We start from the raw sequence: 11,976 nt of genomic DNA on the forward strand, positions 1-11,976 counted from the left end.
CCGATTGCTGCAATTTGGCTAAGGAGCCCAATGGGTCTTCAAATTCTGATGGTCCAAAACGCTGATGCAACGCATTGACAAAAGAGTTCCAATCGGGAAAATGGCCATGACCGAAGCAAGCTTCGAACCAGCAGGATGCAGGTAAGTCCAAATTAAAAGAAACTAAATCAAGTCTATCCATATCAAGTACCTGATGATAACGAAAATACCTCTCTACAGCAAATAACCAAGGGCCCGGATCTCCAGAACTGAATCTTGGAAAATCAATTTTCATGGAACGTAAGTGTGAAGTTTGACGCGTGGGGCCAGCGCCTAACACTCCCTGCTGAGGAATGGAACCCATATTGGTGAGTTGAACTTGCATTGTTTGTAAGAGGGCAAACATATCCTGGATCTGATGGTTAATACCATCCATTCGTTGAGTCTGTTCGTTAATTCTGTGAGTCTGTTCGGTGAACTGTTGGTTGTGGGTTAGCTCAAACGTTTCTAGTCGATGGTCTAAGGTCCGTTCCAAGGTGAGGAACTGTTGATCATGAGATTGAACCTGGTGAGTAAGGTCCCTTAATCTAGTATTTTCAGCCATAGCTCTCAATGGAGGCACCAATGTAACAAGAAACAGAGATCAGAAAGATAAGAATTAGGGTAAGAGAAGAGACGAAGGAAGAGAGAAGAGAATTATCTGAATATTGCTACCCTTTTACTAAGCCCCAGTAGGCTATATATACGCAAGTCTGTTACATGTATTGTAATTTGAAATGATGCATAATAAAAGAAGACATTATAACTATTGATTTAAGATCCAATACTTATTCAGCCCAATATGAAATCATTGTAATGGGCTGGCTTCTTTATGATCCTTTTAGTAGCCCTTTTAGTAGATGAGCCTGTAACACTGCATTGCAATCAGCAAGCAAAGAGAATACTTCAGAAGCATCTCCTTCTAGTTCCACCTTCTTAAATCCCAGTTGCCAAACCAATTCCAGACCTTTTAGAGTTCCCCAAAGCTCCGCCATTAAAGGAGTGCAAGCACCAATATGATACTCAAAGCCTCCCAACCAAGAGCCTGATAATCCCACCACAAGCAGCCACCTCAGTATTCCTTTCAACTGCCCCATCAATATTAATCTTCACCCAATTTAGCCTCGGAGGTTTCCATAAACTCATACGAATTGGATGAATGCTAGTAGTAGCCATAGCCTTCCTACCCATGCAGTTACGCACCTCCTCTATATACATAGCAACTATGTGTGTTCCATGGGTTGGATGCTTGAAGTTAGTATCATGGACACTTTTGTTCCTCCATCCCCAAATGAACCAGCAAGAGATAAAAAAGACGTCACGCCAATCATCTGAATTACTTTGATTCCAAGCTTTTGAGATATTATTTTCAACCCAATCTCTAAGACCCAAGTTGTAGAATAAGCTTTGCCGATTAGCTGAAACGAGAGAATTCTAAACACTTCTAGCATGCTTACAATCTCTTAGAACATGGAGATTTGAATCCAACTCACCAGGACACAATTTACAATGATCAGATTCCCCACTCCATCTAGATGTGCGGTCTTTAGTAAGAAGGCGGCTATGCATTATGATCCACATACAAGATTTAACACGCTGAGGCCCATGCCATTTCCATATGGTAGTCCAAGAATTTTTCAACGGCATGAGAGGGAAACCAAGCATGTTATAATACGCGGTTTTAACTAAAGAGCAGCCAACCTTTTGATTTCTCCAAATAATGCGATCATTTCCATCCGATGCGCTAGGAATAAGAGCAACTTGGATCCTTGCAACAGCTTGATCATTGAGATATTGACGAATATAGGGAAAGTTCCATTGACCAGTATTGCTGTTCACGAAGGCACTAACAGGGAGATTCAACTCCAAACCTGTTGGAGTATGAGTAGCCAGAGAGGCAAGACACTCAGTTAAACCCAACCAATTGTCTGTCCAAAATAATGCATCATTACCGTCTCCAATATCCCATTGCGTTGCTTGAAGAAAAGATGGCCAAACACTATATAGATTTTTCTAGAAGTATGAGTCATATGCTTTATGATTTACTTCCCTCCGAAGATCCAAACCTCACTTAAAAGATTTTTGAAATATTAATTCGGATTTTTTAAAATATTAATGACATTATATTAAACTTTAATTTTTAATTTTTAATTCATTAATCTAATCAATAACTTTTAAATTATTTTGGTGTCATAAAAGTATCATATAACTGTAACTTGACGCTGAGTTAGTGGGGTTGGATATGTGTTCGATTCCCGCTGAATGCATTCTTGGAGAGGGGGCTGAACCTTTAGCCATCACTGTTCCCCCGCACTCCGGATTAGTCCCATAGCCAGCTCAAAGAGTCGAAGCTCGTGGGATACCGGAGGGAGCCAACTCGTCTCAAAGAGATAATTAGGGTTGGGTAACTCCAAAAAGTATCATATAACTAAGGGTTTGATGTTTATAATTTTAAATGACATAAGTTATGCCATTTTAAGAGAGAGATAGACATAAAGAATGGAAATCATGGGAGAGAAAATATGTGATTTTTTTAATTTAAATTTTAAATAAAAAATATTTTCTTGTATCCATCTCTCTTTTAAAATGACATAACTTTATGTCATTTAAAATGAAAAATATTTTCTCAATAACTAATGGGCCACGATAACAGTAAAAAAAGAATTTAGGAATATATTTACGATGAGCCAGGGCATAAAATGGGCCTTGAAATTTCTTTTGAGAAAAGCGCAGCCTGCATCCATAGCCCAATAATTATAAACCTAATACATCGCGTTCGGTGAAAGAGGAGGCAAGCGTGTGTTTGTGAAGTGAGAAGAAGAAATGGAGGATTTGAAAAAGAGGAAGCTAGAAGACGCAGAGGCAGTGGCAGAGGCAGAGGCAGACAACGCTGATTTTGTTTCCAAGGAAGAGATGCGCTTTCTCATTGAACCTCTTGCTAAACCCCAGCTCGTCGATCTTCTCGCGAAACTGTGCGTTTCAATTTCAAAATTCTCTATTTCACTTCCTTCTTCTTTTTTATCATTCTTTCTTTGCAATTTATGCATGCTTTTGCTATCTCGGTTTCAGTTTCAGTTATTAGTGTTCCAATTATTTTTCATCCTTTTCTTTTGAAGGGTAAAAACAAAGATAAGGAAACCGAGGAGAGAGAAAGCAATATGATGCTTTATTTATTTAATTTAATTTTTAAATATAATTCGTTATGGATTTAAGTGGAGAATGCATTTTGAACTGGCACTTGTGGAACTGGATACCTTGTACTAGTGCTCATTCGGAGTTCCAATATCTTAATTTTTAAGATATGTCTAGTACACACGCACAGACCCATATATATATATATATATATATATATATATATATATATATATGTGTGTGTGTTTATCGTTTCTCAAGCAGTTTGAGATAACTTTGTATCCGGCTACTAAATCATTAAATCATAACCGTAAAAAGATGAATTAACGATAATAAAGGAAGAGAGAGAAAAAGGGAATCATAACCGTAAAAAGATGGATTAACGATAATAAAGGATGAGAGAGAAAAAAGGAATCATAACTATTCAAAAGTGAAGCAATTAATATAAGGAAATAAATAAACAAAACGACGTAGTTTTGTGGTAGTCGGCGATAAACTTATCTCTTGAGAAATGTTTTTCCCTATATATATATATGAGATAGGATATTCTGACACCCAAGTTATGTTACACCCATGTGACACCCAGTCAATCTCACCGTTAGATCGCTTATGTTGATCCAACGGTTATATTTATTTTCATCTTTGTATGGTCATGATTTCCCAAATTTAAAGTGAAAGCATTAGATATGGGAAATCATAACCATACAAAGGTAGAAATAAATATAAAATATTAAATTTGGGAAATCATAACCATAGAAAGATGGAAATAAATATAACCGTTGGATCAACATAAGCGATCTAACGGTAAGATTGACTAGATGTCACATGGGTGTAACATAACTTGGGTGTCACAATATCCTATCCCTATATATATATATATATATATATATATATATATATGGGCTTATCGTTCTCAATCTGCAGGCTATTAAAGATAATCGAATAAAGATAGATCAATGGTGATAAAGGAAGAGAGAGAAAAAGAGAATCATAACCATTCAAAGCTGAATCAATTAATATAAGAAAATAAATAAATAAAACGACGTAATTTTGGATGGCCGGAGATAAACTTTATCTTAAGCTGCTTGAGAAATGTTATCTCCAGTTATGTGCTTATCGTTTCTCAAGCTGTTTGAGATAATTTTATCTCCAGTTATTAAATCATAACCGTACAAAGATGGATCAATGTTAAGGAAGAGAAAGAAAGAGAATCATAACCATTCAAAGGTGATTAAACCTAATGTTGATCATCCATGAATGATTAAATAATTTAGATTAGCATCTCTCATGTGTCCCTACTTTATATTTTTTAAGAAGTTTCACAATCTTAATGAATTAGCATCTTCACTGTATTACCGTTGGCATGATCTTGGGAATATTCTTAAACCCCTTTTTCAGTCAACAATTGAGATTCTGGAATATATCTCATTCCCTCCCCCCTTCTTCTCAATTTCCACTAAGCCTATATTGTGGCTGTGCCACACCCAGCACCAGCAATTTGGAGTTGTTATGCATAACTTCATATATGCATAAATACTATGTGCGTTTGTCATCATTGACTTGTTAGTACCTTCTGCTTGCTTTGTGTGCTTGTATTCACTGAAAGAGGGCCATAAAAGTGTTTCCCACTTGTATGCTGTGTGATTGACCGTGTGCATGTGTGTTTGTTTGCATGTTGAGGCATAAAGAGGGTCCCAATATCCTTCAATTGCAGAAGAAATAAAAAGTATTGCAAGTGCAGATCCTGTTCATCGAAAGCTTTTTGTTCGTGGCTTGGCTTGGAATACCACTTCAGAAACTTTGCGTGCTGTGAGTGCATTGATGATTGTGTAGTGTGTCATGCATGTGATTGTTTCATGTCACATGGAATGTGCCCAACATGATTTGTATATGGAATGCCAGTTTCCATAACCCTCTATTTTTAACCCTGTACCTTGTCTCTGATCTCTAGTATCGAGCCTTCCTTATATACATTGCTTCTTAGAATTGTTCTTTTTTTCCAGGCATTTGAAGAGTATGGAGAAATTGAGGAAGGGGCTGTGATCTATGATAAAACAACAGGAAAATCCCGTGGCTATGGATTTATCACTTACAAAAATATGGAATCAACTCAGCGTGCATTGAAAGCAACTAGCAAGTTAATCGATGTAAGCTTTAACCCATTTTGTTGCAATGTGTATAAACAGGAATTGGTAATTTAGAAAAAAATTCAGTAAAGTTACATTTTTTGAACCTAAGGTGGATAACCAATAAAACACCGGCTGGTTATTTGTGATTTGCATTTTCTTAATGCTTCTAAGTTGTAGTTTAGTTGTGTGTAAGTCTTTTTTTGTCTTTATCCTGTAATTTGTGTGTCTGTTTGTAGCCATCATTGCTCCATTCCCGTAATTGATTTTAGGGTTTTTTTTCCTTTCAGGGAAGGTTGGCTGTCTGTAATCTTGCTTGTGACGGCCTAAGTGGAACAAGTAGTACTCCTGATCTTTCCCTGAGGAAGCTTTATATTGGAAGCTTATCACCAGAAGTCTCAAGTGAAATGCTGCTTAATTATTTTGCAAGGCATGGTGAAATAGAGGAAGGTTCAGTTGCATATGACAAGGATACAAATGAATCACGGTAAAAGTAGCAACATGATTTATTTGGATATAATATTTTTTTGTCTTTAATTTTTTATAGTAATCTTTTTACCTGGTTTTCCCTGTAACCTGTATTATTATTGTTTTATTTCCAATTGTAGTGGTTTTGGCTTTGTTACGTACAAGACAGCAGAGGCCGCAAAGAAGGCCATAGATGACCCTGAAAAGACTCTTGGGGTAAGCAAAAGCTTGAATTTTTATATGAAGTCTGAGGTTAGCTGTGAGTGTAGGACTTGATTATTTCTATGCTCAAAAAATGTCTTGGAATTGCAAAAAGAAAGATGGAAAGATCATTTTGAGTGAAAAGGCATCATAGTTATAAGGTGTACGTGAAAGTTCTATTAAAAAAAATTGATTTACACACTTTCAGGTAACTTGCTGTTTTAGGTGGGCAGATTGACTAATGTTGTTTGAGAAGGGGGAGGGGGACTTGTTTATCTTGTTTGGGGGAAATATTACATGGTGCATCTCCCAAGAATTGCCACCTGTCATTATTTATTGTTATTATTTTTAAAGCAGAGAGGTGTTAGTCCACCTAGTGCCTCTCTTTAAAAAAAATAATAAAGAATGATATGTGGCAGTCCCTCAGAGGAGCTAGGTGGACTAGCGTTTCTTCCAAGGACTCCCACATGTAAAAATCATCTCATATAGGGTAAATAAGTTTTTTTGTAAATATATATATATATATATATATATATATATATATATATATATATATATATATATTTTTGGCACCACATTGGTCAATCTTCCGTTTTAGCTGCAAATCTGGATTTCACTTTTCTGTGCACAGATGAATTTGTTAAAAAATTTGCCCTTATTTTGACTAAAATAAAGATCCACTTGTGTATTTGTAATTTATCTTACAGCACATTCAACTAGTCTGAACAATAATCTCAACCTCAACCCCTGTTCTTATTGGGGGGGTGTTTGTTTCAGGTTTTTGAAGAGGATTACCGGTAATCCTTCTTTGGTAAATGTAATTACCACGTTTGGTAGAAGGAATAAATTACGATTCCCGGATATCCAAGGATTACCGGTAATTTGATTTATAAAGAAAAGTCACTATTCAGATTACCAAAAATAATATGGTAATTCGGAATACCAATCAGAATACCAAATAAAGGGAAAGCACAATAATAAATTTTAAGACAAAAATACCCCAATACACATAAAAATCTAGACCCAATCTATCAATTACAAAAGTAAAATAGTTTGGGGTTATTTTTGTAAAATAACCTCATATTCCAAGTCATATTTCGTTCTAAACCAAATATGGAATCAGTAATTTTTACCCAATATTCCCGGTAATATTTTGGCGAACCAAACACCTCTTTCGTAAGATTCCAGGTAAACTCAATTTCTACTGAATTCCCATTAATCATGATTCCCGGTCACCAAAAAATTTCTCTTGTACCAAACACACCCTGGGAGTAGAGCTGATAGTGAAAGGGGAGTATAACTTATGGTAAAAACTGAAAAGTCTACTTTTACATGTGTTTGATTGAAGTTGTCATTTCTACAATTACTAAAATTGTAATTCATACTGCTTGATATTTTTTCATTGTAAAGTACTTGCTTTGGAGCTTGCATAAGGATTCAAGCTGTATATACATTGAAGCTAATAGATATTGTTCTTGTTTGGTTTCAGGGGAGGAATATAATTGTAAAATATGCAGATTCCCACAAGGGTAAAACTGGCCAGCCTCCATTTTCTGCAGGAGTGGTTTCAATGGCAGCCTTACCTATGGCCCCAGGATATGTGCAGCCTGGAAAAGCTCATATTAGTTCTGGCCCTCCTGTTGGATATACTTACCCATATGCTGCATCGCCTTACCCAAGCCCTGCGACTGCACCCTCTCCTTATCCAACACAAGGGCAGGTTCCTTATCCTCCAGTTTCTGCGAAGAAAGACCAACTTGGGCTCCCGCCAACTCAACCTGTGGGAATGAACAACAACTATCCTTATTACTATACCAAGCAATGAACGTAAACGTATAACTAAACATGGTGATATTGGTACTCCTTTGCTTTCCTTGTCAATTCTTATTAGCCCCACTACCTGTCAATATCATCATTGGTTATTAATGATGCTCTGCACCTTCCTTCCTTCTTCTTTTTTTAGCTTTTGCTCTCTCTTTTGTAGAATTTTGACATTCTTATTGCTTGTAATACTAGGTCAGCAACTCCTGTATCTAGAAAAAATAAAAAATAAATTATTTTTTCTGAATATTTTAGAAATGAGAATTTTTCAACGTTTTATCTGCCAACTGCTGTATGCATTTACGCAAGGAAACGTTTCAAATCATTTGCTAGTATTTGAGTGGTTTACATGGTCCATTAAAATATTTCAATGAAAATAAAAAGGCCATAAACTGATGGAAACTGTCTTTTCTACCACTAAAAGGAGTAGCGGAAAATAATAGTACGTGTTTCTTAAAAATTATGTGGTAAGATTGTGATTAATTTTTTTTTATGTTTATTTTATTTATTTATCTTAAATATCGTTAGATTAGAATTTTAATTAATATTCATTTTTTTCTTTTCTTTTAAAATTTTGATATATTGGAAATTAATAAAAAAATAGGCATAATATTTTCTTTTATTGAATAATAAATTATTATTTTATTCAAACTTATAGCTAGCAGGGACCAATATAATTTAGGTTATCAGCATTTCTTTATATTATTTTAATCTAGCAACATCACTAAAGGAATAATAATACGAAATTAACTTTCATACATATAAAATTCACATTCTATGTTGCACTATACTCTTATTTTACAATACTTAAGAAGCATAATATTTAACCTTAATGTGTAGCTTAGTTGATAAATTGACTGATCATTAATGAAGTCATGAGTACGATTCTTATAAGAAGTACTTTAAAGTTGGTAGTGAAATTTTTTTTGCTCCAAACCACAAAACTATGGGTTCAATTCCTATAAGAAATAGTTTGATGCAAGTGGTGAAAATCTTCTCATTTTATGAAGAAATTAGTCTCGTATTACATGATAGACACACTTGAATTTACTAAAAATATATATAATATTTTACAGTACTCTCTTTTATTTCTGAACAAATAAATTTACTTCTCGATGTGATTGAATAACCCAACAAACATATTTGCTAATTGCTATCTCTGTTATGCCTCCTTACACATTTTCTTCATCGTAACTTTTCATTAGGTTTTCAAAGTTTTTGGGTCTTCTTCATACTTTGTTATAGTTTCTCATGGTTACTCATCTCACTTATTGTCTTTTCTTCATCGTCTCCAAAATGGACGTAATTTACTTAACAATGGAGGACAGAGCCCTTCACTGCGCTGTTAGATCCCCTTATCGGAGACGTGTCTTCCTTCTCATTTCCCGGTAATCCTCTCTTTATTTTATTTTTATCCCTTTCAGCTTCGACTTCAACTGAACCTTCTTCTCGCCCCAAAACGACACAGCATCCCAAAGGGGCTAAACTCCTCTTCTTCTTCTTCTGCTTCGAAAACTGTCGATACCCATGATTATCCACTTTCGAAAACTGAGATTAACGTCGACACTTTCCAATGTTGCCCGAAACAACCTTAACCTTAAACCCTCAGAAAACCCTAGATTCCAGAACACGAAAAGAGCACTTCAATCGGACGCGAAACTCCCTCGAAAAGCGATCATGAAAGAAGCCCAAGCTGCATTGCTGGAGTATCTGCATTCCACGAGGAGCTTGCAGTTCTTGGACGCCGACAACATGTGCAAAAACTCGCCTTTTTTCCTTCAAGACCTTCTCCGCAAAATTCAAAAGAACCACGATGATGGGGACATGAAACGATCCATTTCCCGCTACCTGCGTTACCACCCCATCAACGAGTTCGAACCCTTTTTCGAAAGTGTGGGTTTGAAGCCTTCCGAATACGCGCCCCTTCTTCCCCGAGGCATGATTTTCCTCAACGATGACCATTTACTGATGGATAATTATCACACTCTCTGTAACTATGGTGTTCCCCGTTCCAAGATGGGGAAGATTTTTAATGATGCACCTCAAGTTTTTCGTTATGATAATAGGGTTTTGCAGTCAAAGCTTGAGGCTTATGAAAAGCTGGGTGTTGCATCATCTATTTTGGTTAAAGCTATTGCTTCTAGCCCCTTCCTTTTGGTTGGGGATGTTAACCTTGGTTTTGTCAAGGTTGTGGAGAAGTTGAAGCATCTTGTTGTTGCAAAGGATGATAGTTGGATTGAGGGGCATTTGTTGGATGGGGTTTCTTTTAATTGGGGCATGATGCTTGAGCTCTTGTCCTTGCTTGGCAAGGTTTATAGGAAGGGACAGTTGGCTGACCTGATTAGCCGGCACCCTTGTGTTGTTTTTGAGGATTCAGGAGGTAGGACACTATCCCTGATTGGCTTCTTGTTCAAATTTGGATTGTCTCTGAACCAGATATCTCTCATTTTTCTTGAGTTACCGCAGATTCAGATTGGCAAGTTCTTCTCCAACTTGAGGCATTGTTTTCTGTTCCTGAGTGAAATTGAGATGCAGGCTGCAGAGATTGGAAGGATTTTCCAATCTCACTCCTTGCTGCTTGGCTCCTCCACTCTAAAGAAAACAACTAGTTTACTTGGTAACTTGAATGTTGGCAAGAAACGGCTCTGTAGAATCATACAGGATAATCCTCAAGAAATGAAGAATTGGGTTCTGGGAAAAAAACTTCAACCTTTGGAGAACTCCAACGAAGAGCAAGAATCAAAGATGCTGAAGACAGAGTTCTTGTTGAGCTTGGGATATGTAGAAAACTCGAAAAACATGGAGGAGGCATTTAAGCTGTTCAGAGGTAAGGGAGCTGAGCTTCAGGAGAGATTCGATTTTTTTGTTAAAGCTGGCTTTGATTGTGAGGATGTTCGTAAAATGATTAGAGTTGCCCCTCAGATTCTTAATCAGACCACAGATAGGATCAACATGAAAATTGAGTATCTTGTAAATGAAGGATATCCTATATCAACTTTAGTGAGCTTCCCATCTTTTCTTTCCTACACACCTCAAAGAGTTAAGCTTAGGTTATCAATGTATAATTGGCTCCAAGACCATGGAGCTGCAGATCCCGGGCTTGCTTTGAGCACTCTAATTGCATGCTCAGAGAAAATATTCGTATCACAGTATGTAAAGCGTCATCCATCTGGCCCTAAAGTTTGGAAGGATTTAAAGACAGAAATTTATTCTGAGGATTAATATATAATCACTTCTGATGTGCATAGTAATGGTTTAATCTGGCAATATGTTTTCTGGTTCAGATAATTGTGTTTCTCCTACTTTTACCAACTCTCAAGCATGATTAAACTGCAAGTTGTATTCTGAAACCATCACTTCAAGTTGACTTGGAGATTAATAAACACATCATGGGTTGGCAATTGAAGATCAGTTATGTTAGTGGGCATATCTTTGACATGAAATCATCATAGACAACTAATGAATAACAGTTTTCATGAGCAAACATCATAGGTGATTTCTGATTGCAGATATTTCTGACATGACTTGTAGATGGAAGAATGTTGGTTACATAGATTTTATTGTGTAAGTCACCATCTTCAACGTATGTAGTTACCCACTTACCTGAGCTACATTGCAGATCACTTTCCAAGTGTTAGATTTTCTAACTTAACGTGTTCCTCATGTATGAACGACACGGCAAATGGAACTGCTGAGGATGAGAAACTGTATTCTTTTATAATTTAAAGTAAGATAACCAGGTTTGTTGGGTTGAAAGCTATCAAATATGTTAACATGGCTTATTTTGGCCACCGTAGAAATTGTTAAAAGGAACACTTGTGCCTCTGAAATCACACGTTAGAAAGAGATTTATATTATGTGTTACCTTGATATTTTTGGACAATTATTGTACTTGTGTTGGTAGAAATAGCAAGGTATAGTAAATATCAAAATGTTGCAGAGAACTCATATTGCAATTTGTATGTGACTTAGAACTTTTTTATATATCGGAGTCAGCTGAAATTGTTAAAATCCATCAGAGTCAAAGCTTCAAGAATATCAGCTTTCTTCAAGATGAATAATAAGATGTTGGTATTTGGGAGCCACGCAAGAGGAATAATTGATCATATCTAGCATTTAGTTGGGTGACAATGTTTTTTATTAAGGCATTTTTATATACTATAAATTTAAAAAACAAAAATTGAGGAAGTCAGTAACTCAGTGGCATTAT

The 11,976-nt window shown here is 36.1% G+C and overlaps 2 protein-coding genes across 2 annotated transcripts; both read left to right on the forward strand.

Annotated features, from left to right (window-relative positions):
• The first annotated feature begins 2,821 nt into the window (after positions 1-2,821).
• Positions 2,822-7,976, forward strand: LOC133292029 (UBP1-associated protein 2C-like). Its single transcript, XM_061490398.1, has 6 exons — positions 2,822-2,990; positions 4,839-4,959; positions 5,154-5,297; positions 5,567-5,763; positions 5,885-5,960; positions 7,435-7,976. Exons 1-6 carry the CDS (start codon positions 2,842-2,844, stop codon positions 7,768-7,770), a joined length of 1,023 nt encoding a protein of 340 aa, XP_061346382.1. The 5' UTR covers positions 2,822-2,841; the 3' UTR covers positions 7,771-7,976.
• Positions 7,977-8,931: 955 nt separating this feature from the next.
• LOC133292028 (transcription termination factor MTEF18, mitochondrial-like) lies at positions 8,932-11,550 on the forward strand. Its single transcript, XM_061490397.1, has one exon. The coding sequence runs from the start codon at positions 9,294-9,296 to the stop codon at positions 10,986-10,988; it is 1,695 nt and encodes a 564-aa protein (XP_061346381.1). The 5' UTR covers positions 8,932-9,293; the 3' UTR covers positions 10,989-11,550.
• Positions 11,551-11,976: the final 426 nt, after the last annotated feature.

The sequence above is a fragment of the Gastrolobium bilobum genome, unplaced genomic scaffold, assembly GCF_033153095.1.
Source record: "Gastrolobium bilobum isolate Gb01-03AN ecotype WA unplaced genomic scaffold, APGP_CSIRO_Gbil_v1 utg5369, whole genome shotgun sequence".
NCBI lineage: Eukaryota > Viridiplantae > Streptophyta > Magnoliopsida > Fabales > Fabaceae > Gastrolobium > Gastrolobium bilobum.

What these genes read in the sequence shown, in the direction of transcription:
- LOC133292028 (XM_061490397.1), top strand. Translation starts at nt 9,294, where the DNA reads ATGATTATCCACTTTCGAAAACTGAGATTAACGTCGACACTTTCCAAT.
- LOC133292029 (XM_061490398.1), top strand. Translation starts at nt 2,842, where the DNA reads ATGGAGGATTTGAAAAAGAGGAAGCTAGAAGACGCAGAGGCAGTGGCA. An exon ending in CAACTAGCAAGTTAATCGAT is followed by an intron (nt 5,298 to 5,566) that starts GTAAGCTTTAAC and finishes TTTTCCTTTCAG; the next exon opens with GGAAGGTTGGCTGTCTGTAA. An exon ending in AAGGATACAAATGAATCACG is followed by an intron (nt 5,764 to 5,884) that starts GTAAAAGTAGCA and finishes TTCCAATTGTAG; the next exon opens with TGGTTTTGGCTTTGTTACGT.